The following is a 22,713-nucleotide window of genomic DNA, read 5'->3' on the forward strand; positions in this document are numbered from 1 at the left end:
GCTTATTTATTGAAAATTTTCGGCGCGGACTATACGTCTGTTGCTTTTGTTGCTCAGACAGATGATTTTTCCACAGAATTCCCGTTCACGATCTTTGTACTGGCTCGCTGCCCATGTTATCGCTAGCGGCCCTTCAGACGAATACTTGGGTTTTTGTGACTGGACGATCCCAAAACTATTTGAAGTGGTTATTGCTCTGCCTGAGAAGGTCTTTCCTGATCATTTTTTTAAAAACCAAGGGGGTTAGCATGGACGTCTCTGCGAAACCATTACATAGTTGAAAACTCTCTCAGTATTTACAGCACGAGCATTCCATCCTTTGCAAAGCAGTCTACAATCCACCCTTTCGGACAAATCACCAGCTTATCGACCAGCTACCTGCGAGCTGGAAGATGCTCTGGCGATGCTCAGTTCCGGCTCGATTCTAAAACTGGAACATCCGTGCCTGCCGCTCTGTGGTTTGTGCGTAAGAAAAATAGCAGCGAAAAAAAAAACCTGTTCAGAAGGATTTAGTTAGTTTTCCACCTGCTTAAGAGAAAAGTGATGAGCTTAGAGGATTTTCTCATCGGATGAAAAAGGAAACAATCGAAGAAATTAAGGAGATAATGGTAGTGGAGGAATTGGAATACGGTAACGATTGAACTAGACGAAGAAAATATGTTCAACATATACTCCTCCGCGATTTACAACTCACCAAATTTACTTGCCCTTACTCTGCTCGCAGAGATCCGTTGTTTGGTTAACTGCAGTACGAACGAAAAACTCTTAGCAAACATCTTGCAAGTGATTTTTTTTAGCATTTTTTTTTTCATTTTTTAGTGGAAAAACGAATATTTCTCAATTACGGAACCGAAGAAACTACGGCAACACCTCCATCATGTGTTTCGTTAAAATCTGCCTATCTATGTACTTCAGATTTTGCTAGCCACTTCCACTTCTCTTATGAATAAAAATAAAGAAAAATTGAAAGTAAAAATAAAAAAAGTAGAAAATGTAAAATGGATCTTGTACAAATGCAATAGAATAAACAACGTCTGAAATCTCGGCAAATTAGACAAAAAGCAACGTTCAGGGATTGTTCCCAGCAGTATAAGGAATCGTTCAGGACTCGCGCGGTTTCCAAGCATCACAGTATGGAAATGCGAAACATCACCTATAGTCCTACGTATCGGAAGCACCAACAGCACCTCCCGAAACCTCTGACTATTGAACTGGCACTTAAAAAAAATTGAGTAAATAAAGTGACTTGCGTCAGTCACTCTCCTTCTCACCAAGTCAGTGTTTCCATTTTCCCACACCCGTCTGGAGCCAATTTATCGATTTCCGGGGGATGAAGGGGGAATGGTTAGCATGGGGGCGGTTTTGAACCTACGAATGATCGTGCAGTCACAGTCGAACCTCTTACCGACCGCGCTACACCAACACTAGGTACCCTACAACCTTTCATTTTATCGCATCGCAACCATTTTAGCAAAATTATGATATATTATCTATATTTACATACTACGCAATAGATTACAGCATTTTATTAGTCTTGTGAAGTAACGTTTCAAGCCAGCGTCTTCACTTGAAGTCATTTTCTACAAGTATAACTTCGTTTCGTTTTAGGTTAACGTCGTCCGTATTTCAACGAAAACTTATGTATCATCCCTTTTTTTTCTTAGGGAGCAGGAAAGAGGGAAGGATGAACGGTTTGAATGATCTGAGGCGATTCCACTGATTTTGGAATGAACACTACATAGGCGTAGAAGAACCGCATACCACAGCACAACACTACATTCGCCTAACCTTCTTCAGTTCTAAGAGTGTAAAGAGTTGTATCGTTGCGCAAATCGATACCTTCGGTGCTACTTATGGATCTGACACGTGGATTTGTGTGTGTGTGTGTTCCGCTGCGATACTTGTAAACTATACCGCATCAGGGAAAAAACTCCACGAGCGCTGTTCTTGTCATAAATTTTTGCTGTTCCACCGGATGTCTGGTAGATATTTACACAATGGGGCCCTCTCCGAGCTTCACCCATGGCAAGAAAAAGACAGCCGCTAGCTGCACTACAATGGTACGTTTGCAGTCAAATGAAATTTGCCTCAGTCACGACTCGGTGCACCATGAATCAAGTCATTTTTATTGGACAGAAGCATGCTGTATGAGTTTTGTAGAAAATCTGGTCCTCACAGCAAAAAGCTGTCTGTTTCAAAAAGCAGCCAATGTCTAGATGTCATTCGTAGCCAATTATAGATGATGTGAATTTATGAGCAACCAATATTCTCGGATCCTGACTCCACTCATATTTCTCTGTCCCATTTCATTTCATTCGACACCTTACAACATTGATGAATGGATTTCTGGAGACTGTAAGTCCCTCCAATAATTCATCCGAAACGATGTTGGTGGGACCGCAAAGAAGTGATGTCTGTATGTGGACGATTCCGCTGAGGAATGAGGGAAAGTTCATGTAAGATGAAATTTTTCCCGTAAAAAAAAATGTGAAAAAATTGAGAAAAAATAAAAAATGCAATGTAAAATAAAATTTTTAAGTTAATCAGAACTTTCCAATGTTTCCTTTAAAAAAAAGGATAAGCGGAGCTCAGAGCGTATTCCCTACATACATGCGTTCCTTGCACATTCTTCATCGGCTATTCATCATCCATGCACCGAATTCATGCGCCTAGCCGAAGGTGTCCATGGAATATTTCATCTGCATCCAGGAATTCTAAGGCTGATCTCTGGTTTTTGTGTAATTCCGGCACTTTTAGGCCAAAAAGAAATAAAATTTGTTAATAATCTTGGCTCTTTTGCTTCAATTTGACAATCGACAAGTAGCAATCGCTATGTCAGGATTCAAGGGAGGTCGAACATACGCTCTTCTGAAACAGGAAGGTTGTTGGTGTGAAATAACGAGAAAATTCACTTAGTAATTTGTTTTATCCCTCACAAAAACAGTTGTGCAAAAATTGCATACAAAAATTTAGAAAGATAAAAGAGATAGAAGTATCGGAACAGTTCTGGAACAAGTACAGAAGTAATCATATGGCCGAAAAATTAGGCAGGATATACTAGGAATTGTAAAAAAAAATTGTATTAAGAATAAAGTGAAACAAAAATTTGACATTTTGTTCTCCCTTTCTTTCCATCTTTAACTTCCCACCCGGTTGAAAACTTTCGATGCAGATTATATGTACCTCCAACGGCGTCCCATTAATTCCGATAGTCAATGAATAAACGTTGACGAGCGAACTAGGGTTTGTGGAAAAGGGTAGGAAAAAGGAAAAAAAAAGTTGGGAAAGACAGAATTCAGGCCCTCTCAGCTCACCATTCAAAAAAGCAGACAAGGACGAAGAAAAATAGAAAAAAGAGCGTAAAAAGCAGAGAAAGACGGAAGGCATCTAAGAGGTGTGATCGATTCCTATCAAAAACTCGTGATTATCAGTCATTTTGATTTAGTGGATTCAATGCCAGCCTGATATTATCGCCTAAGGCGATTGCCCACTTCATCACCAAGGTGTGTGCGGTCGTTGAGGACAGTCCTGCTCAATCGTTTCGATCTTCAACAACCGCCTACCTAGTCCGATAACTTTGATTGCAAGTGATAGGAATGAGTGAATGCAACAAAAACGGGATCACTCACAATGTCAAGGAGAACAGTTGGTTTCGTGAAAGACTGTGAAAGATCAGGCACATTTTTGTAGGTTAATGCCACTGATCAACTCATTTTCCAAGTACTTTTTCAACTCATTTTTCGCTAATTCACGTCTAGCAAAACTTGACGTTTATGAACTACTTGTTGATGGTGGAATTCCCCAGATAACTCAGTTCTGCTTCCACTACTTCATTCCAGAACTTCCGTTTTCGGCTAGGTGACCCTTTCCAACATGAACCCGATAGACTATTCAAAACGGAACAAGGTGGTCTGGTCTACTTGTCTTCTCCTAATGGGACCGAGAAAGCGAAGACAATTCTTTGGTGGCAATTTTGGGACGCGAATGCAAGATGTTGATACTTTCCATAGTATCACCTCGTCCGCTTGAAGACCTTCATTATGGAACATCCTAGGCCAAAGATAGCTAAGAATCCTTACTAAGGACTTTGTCTTTTTGCAGCCGATCTTCACAATCACCGCAGACGATGCTGATGCGTTCTCTGCTCTGTACTTCATGCGTTCGGCTTGCTGTACACTTGTTTATCTGCAATAATTTGTTTTTCTGGATACCTAAACACCTCAAATAGAACATTACTTAAACATTTCAGAAAAAAAAACGGATTTGAACAGGTTGTCATATTCGTATTCACTTATTTTTTTCACATTTTGAAGAAGAATGACACTTTAGAAGTTTGGACTTGCTTTTTTCTTGAGGCTTAGGTAAGAACTAACTCAAAAGAGGAGGGTAGCGAATATGTAGGTAGATCCGTGGCTTGGATTTTTGGACGATGAGAATCGACTATAAACGCCTGGTCAAGAGGTTGAACGCGGAAGTGATCTTAGGGGATCCCTGCTCTATATCATTTCCGTAACTTCCGTTGTTCTTCAGCATACGCTGCAGGAAACAAAACTCATCCGAGAGTTCAATCGGTCACTGTCCTACCCTGATTCCCGTTAGAACCCTCGAGGAGACCTATGTTTGCTTCACATTTCTGAAGGTGCTAACATAATTTATAATTGATATCAATCGCCTGAAAGTTAACAGTATTTCGGGAATTTTTGGTAGAATAATCGCATCTCGGACCGTTTCTTTGGGTTCGAATCTCTAAAAAGTCAATTTTTTCTTTCCCGAATACATACTCTCCCGTAATTTTTGAACTTTGCAATTTTTATTTCTCCTACGTTGCCCTACATGGAATATCTACTTGTTTATTTATTGATGTCATCGAAAATTAGGAGTTGTGAACGGTGTGAATGAAGGGATAAAATAAATAAAATGACGCACGTGTGTATAACTAAAAAAAACACTGAAAATATGATTCCCAATAACTCAGTCAAACATAAACGCATACTGAGATTTTTTAGAAGTTTTTTTTTTTGTCACGAAGAAGAAAGTTTTGTTAAACGAAAGGATGGAATTAAAGTCTATTTGAAGGATGAAAGAGGATTAAAGAAACTGAATGAGATTGTATTTTCAACCAGAATGACTTGTTTATCTCAATTTTGAACAGTGAAGGAAGTGAAGAGTAATGAACATGAACTTTTTAGATGATTTAACAAAAAAAGCCGGAAAGAGCCATCTAATGTATACTCGAAATTCTGTGATAATTGAAATTTTTCATTTATTTGACAAAAAAAAATCCGAATCACTTCTATACGCTAAAAACAACTGGTTCAGGATTGCAAAGAATGTAAACGATGAAACTGTTTTGTGCAGGGAAAAGAGAAAAGAAACACTCATGAATCACCTGTAGTTTCCAAACACAAAGTAGTCTCATCGCTTTTGTTTTACATACTTTTGTTGTGAAACAAAAGAATGTGTGAAATTCCGAAGATGATTTTAGTTGAACCTCTAACTCCTTCCAGTAGTTAAGAGTATAAAAGTAGGATCTAGGAGTAACTGTAGAAAAAATGAAAGTTTCTAGTATTAGACATTTCATTGCTTCTATTCAAGTGCGTGGATTCATAGGTGCGATAGAAAGGAGGTGGACCTTTCTCGGATGAAGGGGGTTTAGGTAATGGAGTGCACCTCAAGTGATGAGGATCCCTTCGCCAACCGTCCAAAAGTGAAGAGGGTCCCTTCGCCAATCGTCCAAAAATGAAGAGAATCGGGCCATCGGCTCCACCTATCGCATGTATGCGTGGATTTTTCCGTGATGTGAAAGCCGCCGCTGACTTTTTTGCAATTTTGTTACTCTCATAACATTGGCCGGTCCTGTTGCACATAAGAAAATAACGTCATCGCTATTTCATTCTTCTCTGAACTGCTACTGCACTGCCGACTATCTTTTCCCCACAAGAAAAAAAGCGTTTTCTTCATATCTCCAGGGAAAAATTGAGTATCCGACACTTTCGCCACATCCATCAACACTTCTGAGCCGTCAAGAAATCAAAGCAGGAAACGAATAACTCTCTCACTCTTTCTCAGAGTTATAAACAACATAAATGACACGCGATTTTCTCAATTTTCTTCAAATTTCCCCATTAATATCAATATTTCCTTGAGTTCATTTTTTGCTCTGATTATCGATCGATTTTTCTAAAGATAGTTCTGTTCTGAAAAAAAAAACACGATTTTGGCCTCATAATTCGAAAATTCTCTTCATTCCGACTGCTGACCGTGAATGTTCTCGAAATGAAAGTACGCATACCTGTACATGACCGTACTAGAACGTTTTTGGGGATTTTTTTTTACGAATGCCAGAATGAAAAATTTATTTTACGAATTCTTAGGGACTTCATGATAAATGCGGCAAGGAATACAGAGTAAACAGGAACTTGGGGAAGAAGAAGACAGAATTAGTTTATTTATTTGTGATTGTCAGTGTAGTTTCCATCAAATAATGCATGAATGAATGAGTGAATTAACGACTGAATGAATGAATGAATGAATAAATGAATGAGTGAACGAGTGAGATAGCGAACGAATGGATGAACGGACAAATGGTTAAATGAGTGAATGAATGAGTTAATGAATGAATGAATGAGTTAATGAATGAATGAATGAATAGGCGAATGAATGAATGAATGAATAGGCGAATGAATGAATTAATCAATTAACGACCGAATGAATGAATGAATAATTGAATGAGTGAACGAGTGAGATAGCGAACGAATGGATGAACGGACAACTGGTTAAATGAGTGTATGAATGAATGAGTTAATGAATGAGTGAATACGTGAATGAATGAAAGAGTTAATGAATAAATGAATGAATAGGCGAATGAATGAATGAATGAATGAATGAATAGGCGAATGAATGAATGAATGAATGAATTAGCGACCGAATGAATGGATGATTGAATGAATGAATGAATGAATGAATGAATGAATGAATAAGTGAATGAGTGAACGAGTGAGATAGCGAACGAATGGATGAACGGACAACTGGTTAAATGAGTGTATGAATGAGTTAATGAATGAATAGATGAATGAATGAATGAATGGATGAATGAATGAGCTGTTCAAGATAATATGATCAAGAAAACATACATATTGTCTATCAAAACTATTCACTATGATATTTCCACTTCTAAAGCACAAATCATTCAAGGTCTGCTCAAACCGTAATAACGCTGGAATGTTATTGGGGTTTGAGCAGACTGCCGAAATGAGGCAAAGTTTGACTTCGGTGACGAGACGCCTGTCAATTATGAACGTAGAGCTGGGCGTAGCGTAGCAAGACATATATGACAGCTTACGCATAGCTGACGTCTACCCAGATAGCCGGAACGAGATGATCTGATTCAGCTGAGAGCGTAGTTGATGTCAATAGAAGACTATTGAAAATCAGGGGAAAAAAAGAAATTAAATTCAATCTCTTAAACTTTTGAAGAAGAAAATTCTTCGTTAATTAAACTATACTACTACGAGAAAACTATGAAAGAACTAAACTATGAAGACTTTATCTAGGTGGAAAACTTTTCCTTTACAATTATATACAAATTTGAAAAAAAAATTAAAAACTCAAAAAGATGCTTCAAATGCTTCTTTTCCCATTTCTGTTGTCGACAACTAGTGGATAATTCGCCATCTTTTAATAATGGAAGGTTAAGAATTGATTTATTTCTTGGATTTTTCAACCCACATTTCTTCATTTCCCCTTTTCTTCTAGAAAGTTCCTTTCTGGATATCACAACGAGGTTAAAATCAATGTTTCCTTAATTCCTACCTAAAAAATTTGCAGCCTCCACAACTACAGGGCAACGTACATCCCGATCCATAACTTTAACCATCAAAAAAATATTTCAATTAAAAAATCAAGCAGATGGTAATAATAAGGTTCTTAATGCGCAAAATTTGTTTATGTTTACGTAATAACGTTGATATACAAGCTGACGGCGGCTCAAAGTGGAACTAAATAGGAGAAATGATCACGAAAAAGCAACATTGACGACAGATTAAATCCTCTGGAATGTTCGCTTTGTCAGTTACACGGTCAGCTTTTTAATTCCTTGTCATAGAATGCTACTTTACTCTAACCGCCAGGAGGCGATTCCACGGGAAAAAAAACAGTACGAAACGGAAGGAAAAAACACTCGAAAGAACTGTTCTGAAGAGGGATTGGCTTACTTAGCGTCAGCCGGTCCTCCTTTTTCTCCAAAAATGTCTTGTAGACATTAGCATGTACAATAAAGTGTCAATGAAGATTTTCCTTTGAAAAACACTGATCTACTAATGTGTAAAAATTTAATTGAGAAGAAAAAAGTTCTACAATATGTACTTCTCGAAATAATCCTCCTGATATCGCGATAGATTTTTTTCAACGTCAATAAAGCTTTCTTATTACCCTTTCGTAGAAACTAATTTGTTGTTTCAGCGCCTTTACCCCCGTACACTACCTCGGATTGCAAGAGAGTTCCCAACGAGGCCTCCCTCATGTTCCTAAATGCGATGATTTCAGGTGGTACGATTCGGGGAGTTTCATCGTACTATGAGATTATTGGTCGAGTGCTGCAGTTTTCTACGATTTAGTGTGTCGGTTTTTTTTACAGCGACAGAGCTTCCCACTTCTGCAGCACTATTTCTCGTTTTTTGCTTATGCACCAAATCCCTCTCCTAAGAGTCTCCTTAAGTCATCGACAATGTCATGTTCTCATATTGTCCCTAAAACCACAGTAAACACCGAAATTTTACATTATGTGTCTCTTCGCGGAATGGTGGTAGACCCTTCCGAACTCAGGAGGGTGATGGTTTGAGGAAAGGGTTTTCAGGCACAGTCTCCCTTCGCTCCCGACATCTCAACACAATAGATACTAGACGTCACCTCCAATGGTTTCTTTCTCAGCAGCGCGCATAGCTTTTAGATTTCAGTTCATTTTCGTTCCACTCCAGTGAAGAGGATCTCAAGAGATGGGCAATATTAAGGTAAGGTTCCAAAAAGATTAGGGACTGATAGGGAAGGTAGGTTTTTCGACAATGGCACTTGTTGTGGCCGAAGCCGGAGTTGATTGGAAGAATCTTCGTGCGGCAGCGGTATAGTCACGAAGCTCAGTGCAGTTGCGTAAGCGGCTGCGATTGAACCGATACGGTGGAGCTGGCAACTGAGAGGCTGCTGCAACGGCGAGCGGTGCTAGCAACGATCCCTCCCCGATTCCAGCCGCTACGCGCCACCTTCGAGCACGCCCGCTTACGCAATCACGCCGAGTTTCACGTCGATTTAAGCGAACTATAGGACAAGGTGGAAAATTCAAAACGTGTGATGCGCTTGCAGAATCAGAATACTGTATGCAGTCACAAGTGCCTTAAAAACGAACATACCTAAGGGGGTTTTCAACAAATTATTCCCTCATTGATCATCAAAATGTTTTGAGTCAAAATTAAAGCGCAGGTCATAACTGTTCTTAATTGATAAGATCGAGGAAACACAGCGAACAAAAACCTCAAGGATTTGACTCAGAATGAAGAGGACGCAGAGATTGGCTGCAAACAACAACTATTTCGCGTGAAAAAGCCAGTTAGAGCTTTCTCGGCCTCGTTTTAGAAATAAACTCCCAGGCCTTTTCGTTTTGCTTGGAAAACATGTACTTTTGGTGCTTTCTGAACAGCTTTCAGAACGTATCAAAAGTGCATTTTTTTTCATGGAAACTTCGAATTTCCCGTGAGTCCTGAAACGAATAGCCCTTTCTTGGATGTTCTGTGGTTAGGATATTACGATTGTGTTTTCGAAATAGTTCCCCCGAGCTGGTGTGCCGGAATGGTAGAAGATTCCTGAACATCTGCTCCGTCGTTACTTTGACACCTCATCCCTGGGAAACTAAGCATGCCGTCCTAGTAACGTTGACAATTTGGTGCCAGATTTGGCTGCAAGGAAAAGGATACCGGTCTGATACATCTGCTAGCTTTCATGGATCATTGTACAGCCGGCCCATATCACTCCACGCTTCTGAATCGAAATCGAACGTGTTGGTGCTTCGCGAAGTATTCGATCAACGGAGAGGACTCATTAATTATTCTTTAGATGAATTCTTCACAATAAAGTCTTTACAACGGGAAATGAAATAACTGATTTGTGGGAGTATGACAATGATGAAATATTTAACAAACTTGTGTATTCATTCGAAATCTCTTAGGCAACTGCATAAAATCTCAACCTAAGAACGCTGTATTATAGTCGGGTCAAAACGACGATGAAGCACGGTGGATTTCCGCTCGAAACGGGAGCGGTGGAGGTATAGGTGGTGCCAGCAAGGGTTCCACTACGTTTCTAACCGCTACGCTCCACCGCATCGCCTCGAGAGAAGCCGCGTACGCAACTGCACCGTGCTTCATGTCGTTTTGACCCTACTATACCATCAATTTTGCAATTTTCCGTGTGCATGTACACAGCATCATGTAATAAACAAATGGAAAATTACCTAAAGAAAATTTTGGATGGTTTTGTCACGGGTATACGTATGGTGTAGTAGGGTCAAAGCCACATGAAGCACGGTGCAGTTGCGTAGGTGGCTGCGCTCGAAACGGCGCAGTGGACTTAGCGGTTGAGATCCAGACGGGACCATCGCGAACTATGGCGATGAGTGGTGTTAGCAAGGGTCCCCCTCAATCGTAACCACTGCGCTTAACCGCACCGCTTCCCGCACAGCCGCTTACGCAACTGCACCAAACTTCAGGTCGTTTTGATCCGGCTATGCCAGCTATTCGTAGGATGGCCACGAAAAATGAAGCTCTCAAGGCATTATAATGCCGATCAAGAACGGCAAAAATGAAGAACTAGAAGTAGGAATAGTAGAATAATGAGATATGACCGAAGAAGAAGACCATAGAAAAATAATAAAATATAAAATAATTGTGAAATAATAAATAAATAGTAATGAAAAAATAAAACAATAATAAGACAAATAACAAAATGAGAATAAGCATGTTCCTCGTTCGTCGTGTACTTGCTGTTCAACCTCACTTTCTAGCAATATCCTCGTCTTACTCTTATAGAAAAATGTTAGAATATTCCTTCCTTCAGGTCATCCATCACTTATCTCCTCAGGGCTTTCGTTGTTGAACCCACTTCCTGTCAGCCCTATGCGTCATCTAATGATCACCTGTTTCCCGGAGTGATTTGTCTCTACGCGTTCGTGTTGCGCAATAAATAAATATTGCACCAATTTGTGTTTCGTCTACTGTGCTCTAGTCAACGTGTGCGGCTAAGCGTGCGCCCCTCTGACGGTCCTTAGAGTACGGTAGCTAAGCACTGCCAACGTTGCTCTTCCCAACATTCATTCTGATCACTTCCATTCTTGTTTCTTTCTCTTCTTTCGCATTTTTGAAGGATCCATACAATTACACCATGATGGATGGATGAGATACGAGTCGATACAGTACTTCTTCTGCTGTTCTGCTTCAGTTTCTGTGTTTTTCAACTTGATGTGGTTGTGATCGTTTGCTGTTTCACCATTTTCCTGTATTCTAGGTGGAATAATAGGGCACGACATTCTGCGAGATGTCGTTGCTGATCAAATTCGAATCGAAATCGGCGAGAGTTAAAGGTGGGGTTATTCTGGGTTATCTCTCTAGGATATGTTATGTTATATGCTATCTACGATTACTCTGTGCTTTTTTACATGCGTTGACCATATATTTATGTGGCCAAACCACTTGTCGAGGGGCAAGACACGTACGAAAACCTCTATAAATGTAATTATAAGAAATTTAATCCACTGGTTAGATAAAATATTTCCCAGGATGTCTTGGGACGCTTTTTTCTTCCTCAGGTTATAATCTATATGTGTTATATGTTAATCTATATTACAGATTTTTCCATGTCTTCTCACGTGTTTTCATCCTACAGTCACTCCCTCGATTTCTTTTTGTTAGAAACCCCTAAAGGTGCCAGAGAAACAGTCAAAATTAAGCAATTGAGTGTTTTCCATCCCTTGATTTATCACATTATACCGGTTTTTCTTTCGAAAGATATGAGTTGATTCTGAGAAACGAATCACTGAATATGATTACCCAGTTTTGGGGTCCTCCGAGAAAGTACGTGGTATTAGCATGATACGAAGATATTCTGGAAGATGTGGAGCAATTCTGGTTAAGATTTGAATGACATTTTTTGGGCTCTAGAACGTTACTTTCAGAAGATCTTTTTTACGGTCATCTTTTCTTCTACTCTTTTTTCAAACAAAGGAATAGAGCGATGATAGCATGAATCATGCAATCTACCATCCCAATTTTCGTGCGGTGGATGACTACAGGAAATTATGCAAGGAAATAGGAACTGATTCCAATATCGCAGGAATTTTCATCGGATGACCTTAAATTTTCATTAGATGACAATTATCAAAATGTAAACAATGCGATCGATACCACCAAGAACAGGAGAGTTTTATGAATGATCAAAATCATTATCGATCTCTATCCATGGGCAACAATTCGGCCTTTTCAACTATTTCGAAGCCTTATTTAACAGCGACTGAACATGGCAGAGTCCCAACTAAACGAATACATGTGATAAATGATAGTTACTGTTATTTCCTAGGATGAAACTGCACTTAGACTTAACCAGTGGGTTAATAGTTCTGGTTTTTTTACGTGCTTAGCATGTATGAAAGCTGATCAACCCCACTCTTTTTGGACAAAATCTAAAATTCATTGGATCAGTGCATACTTTTCTCCACTATTTCATCTCTTATCACTATCTGACTCATGTTATTCAAAGTTTTCACCCATTTTTGGTCCTAATTAGTCGCATTCGAACAGTGATCTAATTTAAGTTATACTGGGATATAATTCTTCGCTTACTATTTTTAAGTGAGAATTTAAGGTATTTCTTTCCACCCGACGAGACCATGGGTTCTTGCGTCACTTCACAGTGGTGTCATTCAACTGTGGGACTATCGAATGTGTGTTCTTCTCGATAAATTCGATGAGCATGATGGTCCTGTTAGAGGGATCTGTTTTCATCAAGACCAACCAATTTTTGTTTCCGGAGGAGATGACTACAAAATAAAGGTGAACCTAACCAAGTTGTCTTTCAAAGCTTTCAATAACGAAAAATATTTGATAGGTCTGGAATTACAAACAGCGTCGTTGCATATTCACCCTTCTTGGCCACCTTGATTATATTCGCTCTACTTTCTTCCATCACAAATATCCTTGGATTATTTCATCCTCGGATGATCAAACAGTCCGCATATGGAATTGGCAATCGCGAAATTCAATTGCGATTCTTACAGGTCGGTTCCTTACGCTCTTATCTCTCCTAATTATTGCGATTATAAGAATTGTAATTGATTACTCAAATGTTAGGGCATAATCACTATGTGATGTGTGCACAGTTCCATCCTTCTGATGATCTTGTCGCATCTGCTTCTCTGGATCAAACCGTTCGCATATGGGACATTTCTGGTCTAAGTTCGTTATCTTTCCGCCCAGTCTTATTCTTAGTCTATTTCGTCTGTTACCTGTTTATCAGAACGGTTCAATGCGGTTTTTCTTTTGTAGGAAAGAAACAAATGCCCGGTGGAGGAGGCGCTCCGCCTAGGTCGGGAACTGGTCCACAGTCGCAAGCCGATCTTTTTGGCCAACCTGATGTAGTTGTCAAGCATGTTTTGGAAGGTCACGATCGAGGTAAAGTGTTTATCTTCGATCGTAACTTCCGTTTGATATGTATAGGCAAATGCAAATTCTGTAGCAGGTATATAATTTTTTTTCAGGAGTAAACTGGGTGGCGTTCCACCACACCATGCCTATTCTTGTGTCGGGATCTGATGATCGACAAGTAAAGATGTGGAGGTATAATGAGTCTAAGGCATGGGAGGTGGGCATTTTTCATTGAAAAGACGTATAGTTATGTTTTGATATTGATAATGAGGTTTTTTCTTTCAAGTTTTCTTGCAAATAAAAACTCTGTTTTGTTCATATACACACAGGAGACGCCCATCCTTGAAAATGGCTATCCTGTAGAGCTGTAAATGCCAGAGGAGTTTTCTCGAATTCAAAATGTCATATCAAGTTATGCGCTGGAAAAAGTTTAATATCACAGCTCTCTTGTCTGCCCTTGGATTCTTTGAACAAGTTGCTAAGCTTTCTCTTCCAAGAAATTAAATATTTCGCACAAAGTTCTTGTCTGAGGTTGATCATATTTTTCTGGTGTTCATGTCTAGAAACAGCCGTTTAGGTTGACAGTTGCCGCGGTCACTACAACAACGTTTCATCTGTTCTTTTCCATCCCAACGCTGAACTCATTCTTTCCAATTCTGAGGATAAGTCAATTCGCGTTTGGGATATGCAAAAGAGAACTAGTCTCCATGTATTCCGGTAAGTTTAAGTTTTTGCTATACAACTGGAGACCTCTTAAATTCACCAGATAACTTTTAGGCATGAGAATGAGCGATTCTGGGTGCTCTCAGCTCATCCGAACCTTAACATGTTTGCAGCCGGTCATGATAATGGGATGATTGTCTTCAAAATCCAACGAGAACGCCCAGCATATTGTATCAATGAAAATCTTGCATTCTATGTCAAGGATAAGCAACTTCGGCGCCTTGACCTCACGACCAAGTAAGGTTTTTAGATTTCTTCCTATGTCGGGTAGATCAATTCCTGTTAATTCTTTATATATTACGTGCTGAGGAGGATAACAGCAAATATTAATATAGGAAATAAATATTAATGGGAAATTTTGCTTGATCTTATAGAATGATGACGCTAATGATAATGTAACTTTTTATATCGTGATTATGCCCGATTTCATAGAATGCGCTAACGATAATATAATTTTTGCATGAATTTCCATTGGATCTATTAAAAAACCGCTCTCCAAAGCTTTCGCTCTTACTTATGAAAACTACCTTCTCTCGTATACAGTTTCTATAATCCCAACCTCCCATTTAGACTCCAGCGCTAAAAATTTGCTCAATTTGCTTAGCAGTACTCCTTTTATAGTTACTTATTATATTGTTGTGCTATTGTATTTAGTGATTTTAAAAATATAATCATATGTGGTTCTCATGTTTACTATATTATAGATTGCTCGTCGTTTCATTATCTTCTCGCCTTGTTTTTATTTTCATATATTTAAAGTTAGCAGAAACACAACTAAGGCCAATCGCATTCTAATTCTGAGTATTTATAAATTTCCTAACAATTGTTGCATTTCCTCCAGCTCAGTAATGTTTTAATGTTACCACATTTACTTTCAAGTTTGCGGTTGCTTCGAGGTTTCCTTATTTCCTTCACTCTCGTGTTATCTCTTGCTACTAGTTTACTAAGCTACTAATTTTTCAAAAAAAAGCTATTTGTTAAGTTTGTTGAACGTTTAATGCGCTACAAGTCGCCGAGCGCCAGACCCTTTCAACTCTGCTGGCAGCCTTGTATTTAATTGGAAGGCCAGATCCACCATTTGATAGTTGATGGAAAACGCGTAGCTCGTTGTTTTGGGGGTTTGTCTCTCTCGTGGTAAAATTCTAAGCGGAATTATGAGCATTTCTACTTAGAGTAAAGACAGATCCAGTACTTCAGTTGCTTCATATGGTGCCATATTTTTTCAGCAAGGATCAAGCAATGTGCAAACTGCGTGCGGCTGCTGCCTTCATGCAACCTTACTATGCGCTTTCGTACAATCCTGCCGAGAATGCATTCCTTCTTACGAGCCGATCACACAACAAGGAGCAGTGTTTCTACGACATTTACAGAGTGCGTTCCTACTTACTAACTTACCTCTTCAGTCATCTGAAGCTCTTTTTCTAGGTCCCCAAGGATGCAGATGGTAACACGGAAGCGCCAGTAAATCGCTCGCCTGGAATTGCTGCTGTTTGGGTCGCGCGTAACCGATATGCAGTGCTTGATAAGAACCAACAGGTTTGTATGAAATAAAGTATTCTCCATTGTTGTTGATCACAGAGTGTTGTTCTTCAGGACGTTTCTCTTTTGTGTTTTCCAGATTTCTCTTCGCGATCTTTCCAATAAAGAAGTGCGCAAAGTGGAAATGAACATCCCCATTGATGATCTCTTCTACGCGGGAACTGGAGTTCTTCTGCTTAGGAATGATGAGGGTTTGCAATTGTTTGATGTACAGCAGAAGAGAGTTATGGCACATGTGAAGGCTAGCAAGGTATACTCATTTTTGTAAACCAGTAGTTGAGATCTTTTTTGACCATTGTATCTTTTTAGGTCAGGTACGTCATCTGGTCGAAAAACATGGAATACGCCGCTCTGCTTTCTAAACACACTCTGACACTGATCAACCGCAAGCTGGAGGTGCGTGATTCATTCTATTGATCGGTTCTGACGCCGTTTGATTAAATAACCAAAGCGTTTTTGATTTGCGTGATTTTCCTACCAGCCCTTGTTGCTGGGGAGGCAAGAATTTGAAAGAGCCAAGAAACTTTCTCTGATTGCTCTTTTGAACCTTGTTTTCATGCATTTCTTTCCTTGTACAGATACTTATTGGTTCTTTAAGGTCTTATGTACCCAACAAGAGTCTACTCGCGTAAAGAGCGGTGCATGGGATGAAGATGGCATCTTCCTTTACACGACCAGTAATCATATCAAGTAGGATTTGGTTTTTTCGCTCTTTTCTTGTTTCTTTTTCGATTTTGTTTTCTGTCATTTTAGATACGCACTTACTGCTGGAGACTGTGGGATTGTTCGCACATTGGACCTCCCTCTATATATCCTTGCCGTACGTGGTACTGTCTTATATTGTTTAAATAGGTGAGCGATGGTTTCACAAATGTTTTGCCACCTCTTTGTTTTATTTCATTTTACGGCCTACGTTGCTGAATTTCGTTAATTTTCCCCGGGCTCAAAAATACCATTAATTGGTGTATTTGCTTCTAGGGAGGCGACACCTGTGGAAGTTCCTATCGATCCCACTGAATATCGCTTCAAACTTGCGCTCATCAATAGACGTATTGATGAGGTATTTCGATAGACTTGGTTGTTTCCTCACTCCAGAATTTGATCGACCTAAAATGTCTTGGTTTAGGTTCTGAATATGGTGAAGAACTCGACACTAGTTGGCCAGTCGATCATCAGCTATCTGGAAAAGAAAGGCTATCCAGAAATTGCTCTGCATTTTGTAAAAGACGAGCGTACTCGATTCGGGCTCGCGTTAGAATGTGGAAACCTTGACGTTGCTTTGGAAGCTGCAAAGGTTCGTTGCACTGCAACAGTTGTGGTTACTTTTATATACTGCTGAGAGGAGCTCATTCTGACTTTTTTTCAAGAATAATGGGATATTTACCGTTTGCAGATTTGCGATGATAAAGCAATCTGGGAGGCACTTGGTGAGGCTGCCCTCATCCAAGGAAACCATCAAGTTGTTGAAATGGCATATCAACGCACAAAGAACTTTGAAAAGTGTGTTAATCTCTAATACTTGAGGTATTTTTCATTGGAAATCTGCTATTTCAGACTATCCTTCCTCTATTTGGTTACTGGTAATACGGAAAAACTTTCTAAAATGATGAAGATTGCGCAGATGAGAAATGACGCTCATGGTCATTATCAGACTGCACTTTACCTTGGAGACATCGAAGAGAGGATTAAAGGTAATAAAACTAACATTTATATGTTTTTTGTATGGTGCTTGTGTTTTTTTTCTTTGATGTGTTTGCGTGCGGGATCCAAAAGTCTAATTGGATTTTGGAAGAATTAGAGGAATCTTGCACTCCTTTGTACGACTAGGCACGTATTGTTAGAAAATGGTCAAGTGGTTTAACCGCTCGTGTCTTAATGATGATTTTGATCACCCAGCGGTTCCTTCCAGATAGTCTTCACTTTCTTTATAATTGTTTCTGGCTTTTTCTTGATCTTTTTGACTTTCTTTCTGGTGTTATAGTTTTGTAGAAGCGTTTTTTGGTGTCTGCAACAACGAAGTTCCCTAACTATTCCTACTAGTCATGGAAACTAGTCATGGAATCATTTGTTTTTGAAAGACGATAATAATATCAGCAAAAGAGAAAATAAGAGGAACAACTGTCAGAACTAGTTAAGCAAGCAAAGCATGAAAGTGAGGCTGCATTGAAATTGCATGACGAAAGTTGGAAACTTTTGACAACTCAAAGAAAGTCACTACTAGTACTCATTTGTGAATAAGAAAATTGTGATTACCAGGAAGTTACCTGGAAGTCAGTTTACCTGGAACCTGGCGGAAAGCTTTAACACAAATCCGGTTGCTCTGCGCGCAGCGATCGTCTAGTACTGTGGTAAACTATTCTGCTTCTCTTTCGCTCAGGATCCAGATCTAGAAGAAAGTGGCACTGCGTTCGTCTCTAAGCGGATGAATCTAGTAACTCATGTGATATTTCAATTTAAACAGTTTAACTTTACAGTGCTCAAGGGAGTTGGTCAAACTTCACTGGCTTACCTGACCGCGGCCACTCATGGATATGAAGAAGAAGCAGACATGCTCAAATCCGAACTTGAGTCAAAGGGGCAACCTATTCCGCCTATTGATCCCAATGCCAAACTTCTAGTTCCACCACCTCCAATTTGCAAGGTATGAACTATGCCATATTTTAGTTACACATTCACACTTATTTCTAGGAGTTCATACGTTTGATGTACTAGGCGAAATTATTGTAGCTTCGAGTAGCCTTATTCATATCTCTTTCTGAAAATTTCGGGTATTTGAGATACACTGTTTAGCTGGAAGAAAATTGGCCACTGCTGTCAACTGCTCGTGGTCCCTTCGAATTTCTTGGACTTGTTCCACCCAGCAAAGCGCCTGGAGCAGGAGTTTCGCAGAAGCCTGCTGCAGCTGCATTTGCTGTCGCGGACGACGCTGACGTGAGAGTTGATTATTCGAGCATTTACCGGAAGAAGAGGAACTTACTTAATCACTACTATTTAGATGGATGAAGGAGGTGCTTGGGGAGAAGAAGGAGATTATCTCGTTGGTGAAGATGGGCAAATTGAGGTTAGTTCATCGAATATTTTCTTCCTATATGTTTGCATACCGCAGTTGCTTGTTGTACATTCGGATACATTTACATACATTCTTTCGTGCGTCGAGATGAAATTAATAGATTTTGCATAATTATTATGTAAACAACCTCACTTTTGTTATGCGAAGTACGAATTACGAACTGGCACTAAACTTGTTTTGCACAGTGTCCTAACAACACAACTATTTGCCTTTTTTCTTTGGCTATAGGCTTTGTTTTAACACCTACAAATTATCTCGACATTATCTTGTTTAAATTTTGATGTGCTATGTCCATCTGACAAGAGGAAGAAATTTGATGACTCTCTAAACTTTTGACGAGTGGCATTTACAACCTGGCACAAGGGGAATTTTTTTTCCTTAGGTCGACGATGACGACGTTCTTGCTGGCACAGCTGATGATGGAGAAGAAGGTTGGGATGTCGAAGACGATTTGGCAATTCCTGACGTTCCAACTTCCATAGGAAACGAAGGTTTGTTTTACTGAATATGCAATAAACTTTTCCTTAGCTAACGACAGTTTTCACCTCCTTGCAACCTGATGTTCAGTGCCAATTTCTCGTGTAAAATTTCACAGCACATATCTAGAGTACCATTTTGAATATTTGAATGTTTTATTTCATGCTAGAAAATTTCCCATCTATAAGTTTTTGGATCCTCTTGTCATATTCTTATACATTTTCTTAAGTTTCCAAACCCCTGAATTTTTTCTTGAAGATGTGGTTGTACCTAATCGTGGACAGCCACCAACGACTCACTGGCCTGCGAACAGCCGTCTTGTCGCTGATCATGTGGCCGCTGGTTCATTTGAATCTGCCCTTCGTCTTCTTCACGATCAACTTGGTGTTGTGAGCAGGGAACCATTCAAGGAGATTTTCATGTCAACTTATGCGAGGTTATTTCCTTTGTCTTTTATAAAGTTATCAATTCATATGAATTTTGAAGATTGTTATGACGAATTACTACTAGAAAGCTATGTTTTCAAAATCCTTGGGAATTCGACAGATTCTCTCATTTTAGAAATACATACTGGAGGAGTATAACAGTGAATCCTATATCCCTGTGCCTCACCTCACCTAAACGAACATTCCACATATTAATCTACCTTTTTTAGCTCGCGGGTATCCTTCAGTGCGCTCCCTAACACCAAAGTTTTATTCGGTTATCCACTGCGAAACTGGCAAGAGGCGTCTGGAAAGTGAGTAGGTTATGTTTTGATTAAGCTTACACGGTTGATTCTTTCTTCTTCCCAGAAGTGGTTTGCCTGCCGTCGCTGTCACTTTGGCGGACTTGGCTTCAAAGTTGCAAGGGTGCTACCATTTGACAACAGCTGGAAAGTTCGCTGATGCCATTGAAAAGCTCCGCAAAATTCTCCTCTCTGTCCCGATGTTGGTTGTCAACTCCAAACAAGAAGTTGCAGAAGCAGAGCAGTTGGTGGAAATATGCAGAAACTACCTAGTTGGCCTACTCATGGAATGTGCAAGAAAGGTATTGATTCCTTATAGTTCACAAACGATTACTGAATTGATTTGTAAGTTCTGTAGTAGAAGGAGTTTGATTAATTAGAAATTAAAGCTAGTTTTCGAAATTAGTATTCAGTTCTTGCTTCACTAGCTGAAGTTTCAATCGACTCCTATTTTTCCTAAAATAGGAGTCGATTTATAAGTACGGTCAACGAAGGCAGCAAGCTTTATATGAATGTAGAAAAATTAGAGATGTCTTTTATGCACTGAATTTTCTATAATAAGAAGTTAGAAAAAAGTTTGATTCCTTTCTAATTTTGCTTGTGAAATGGACAGGACTGTGTTTTCATGTTTGTTTTGACGTTTTTTGTTTCAATGCTAGTTTGTTAAGATGGTAGTTTTGCCAAGGTGAAATTTCTTGAGTTGTTAAAAGAGAGTGAACCAAACAAGGGTTTGAAGTGGCTACACTTCAGGAGAGGGGAAAGTTCGGTGTTGACGTAAAAATTGCGGAAAAACTTCCCAACAATCAATTTGTGGAGTATGGACGGAGAGGACATGTTCTAGATAAAATATTCCCATAATAACTAATACATGTGTAGTTTAGCAAAGGATCTGTTTTTCCGTTTCACCTCAGTTCTCATTCACTACAGGAATCTAGTTCAGCTGTAAATGGTTGCTATCTTATTCAAGGCTAGGACTTTATACTGAGTTTATGCATAGGCTAGTGGGGTTTTCTAGAAAAAATTAGGAAAAAGTCGGGAAATTCTAGGAGGTTCTTTCTCGGCATATGCATGAATTTCGCTTAACTTTATTACTACAAGTTTTTCTTCCTTTTGAAATAAGTAAAAATTTAGGAGCATACTTCCATTATTATTAATTACTATTACTTGTTTGTTTCATGTTTTCACCATAATAATCATTCGAGTATGCTACGCTATGCTACCCTTATGCTTCATTTCGTTTTGACAATATTATAGCTTTTAGTTTCCCCACCGCCGTACAATTTATTAACAAATTTGCCCTAGGAAATCCCAAAAACTTCTCCTGCCGAGCTGAAAAGGAATGCCGAAATGCTTGCGTATTTCACGCATTCTGAGCTGCAACCGATCCATCGAATTCTCACGCTAAGGACAGCTATAAATGCTTTCTTCAAACTGAAACAAATGCGAACTTGTGCTTCTATGTGCAAGCGTCTTCTCGAACTCGGTTAGTTGTTCGTATATTGAAAACTCTGTTCGCAATTTTCACAAATATTTCAGGCCCTAAACCGGATGTTGCTGCGCAGATTAGGAAGGTGTTAGCTGCAGCTGAACAAGACAATAAAGATCCTAACCAGGTAATTATCATATCTCTTTTCATCTTCAGTAATTTACTAAGTTTTCTGTGATAATGGTTTTTTTTTTAGCTTGCATACGATGAACACAATCCGTTCGTTGTATGTTCCCGTAATTTTGTGCCATTGTATCGTGGAAAACCTCAGTGTAGATGTCCGTTCTGCGGAGCTTCGTTTTCTGTTGGTCTCGAAGGAACAGTATGCGATGTATGTCAAGTTGCGGAAATTGGCAAGGATGTAATCGGACTTCGAATTTCAACACTTCAGAAATAATATTTAAGTAAAGGAGGCCGCGTCACTTCTTTCTTTTTTGTATAGGGGTCAATGCTGTTGTTCGAGTGTAATTTATTTATTGTCAATCTAAAAAGTACCAAAATCCAAAATGTTCCGTTTGATATCCAACCAATTTTTATCTGTAATGGTTTTCTCTTAATTGTAAAAATGATATCTACTGGATGTTATGGTTAAGGGTTTTGATATAGTAAAGAGAACTATTTATTGTTAAACGAAGTTTAAGCAGTTGGGTTATGCCACTGCTTTCCACCATAGTGCTTATTAAAATTGTGATAAAGTGAATTGTTTGATTATTGTGATAAATTTTGTTTTCTGTTTTTTTTTCTTCGTTGGAACTTTTTGGAACCTCGTTTTCTACGTTTTTTGCCACTTTCATTTTCATTTCCATCGCTACTGTCAGGTCCATCTCGAACATTTTCAGCTCCTGCAGTAACTACCGAGGGCGTGGCATCTTGCTGCGAGCCGCGTCTTAGAAACGTAGGAAAGATGGATAATAACTAAATAAAAAGTTGGGTAATTAATAAGACGCGATCTGAGTTTCTCCAGCTATACTTTTTGAATTTGTGTGATTATGACTATGAAAATGATGCAGAA

The 22,713-nt window shown here is 39.2% G+C and overlaps 2 protein-coding genes across 2 annotated transcripts; both read left to right on the plus strand.

Moving 5' to 3' along the window:
• Positions 1-61: 61 nt before the first annotated feature.
• Positions 62-641, plus strand: RB195_007149 (uncharacterized protein; the record flags this gene model as incomplete). Its single annotated transcript, XM_064180628.1, has 3 exons — positions 62-242; positions 303-458; positions 535-641. The coding sequence occupies 3 exons, from the start codon at positions 62-64 to the stop codon at positions 639-641; spliced, it is 444 nt and encodes a 147-aa protein (XP_064037485.1).
• Positions 642-11,577: 10,936 nt separating this feature from the next.
• RB195_007150 (uncharacterized protein) lies at positions 11,578-22,098 on the plus strand (the record flags this gene model as incomplete). Its single annotated transcript, XM_064180629.1, has 28 exons — positions 11,578-11,623; positions 12,901-13,088; positions 13,144-13,312; positions 13,386-13,490; positions 13,581-13,706; positions 13,793-13,896; positions 14,257-14,396; positions 14,457-14,639; positions 15,629-15,773; positions 15,828-15,938; positions 16,021-16,191; positions 16,251-16,337; positions 16,540-16,631; positions 16,695-16,793; positions 16,920-17,001; positions 17,068-17,235; positions 17,335-17,441; positions 17,496-17,632; positions 18,416-18,582; positions 18,732-18,872; positions 18,937-19,002; positions 19,394-19,502; positions 19,747-19,924; positions 20,144-20,227; positions 20,283-20,517; positions 21,518-21,698; positions 21,752-21,828; positions 21,898-22,098. The coding sequence occupies 28 exons, from the start codon at positions 11,578-11,580 to the stop codon at positions 22,096-22,098; spliced, it is 3,699 nt and encodes a 1,232-aa protein (XP_064037486.1).
• Between the last annotated feature and the right edge of the window lie 615 nt (positions 22,099-22,713).

This window comes from Necator americanus, chromosome I (genome assembly GCF_031761385.1).
Source record: "Necator americanus strain Aroian chromosome I, whole genome shotgun sequence".
NCBI lineage: Eukaryota > Metazoa > Nematoda > Chromadorea > Rhabditida > Ancylostomatidae > Necator > Necator americanus.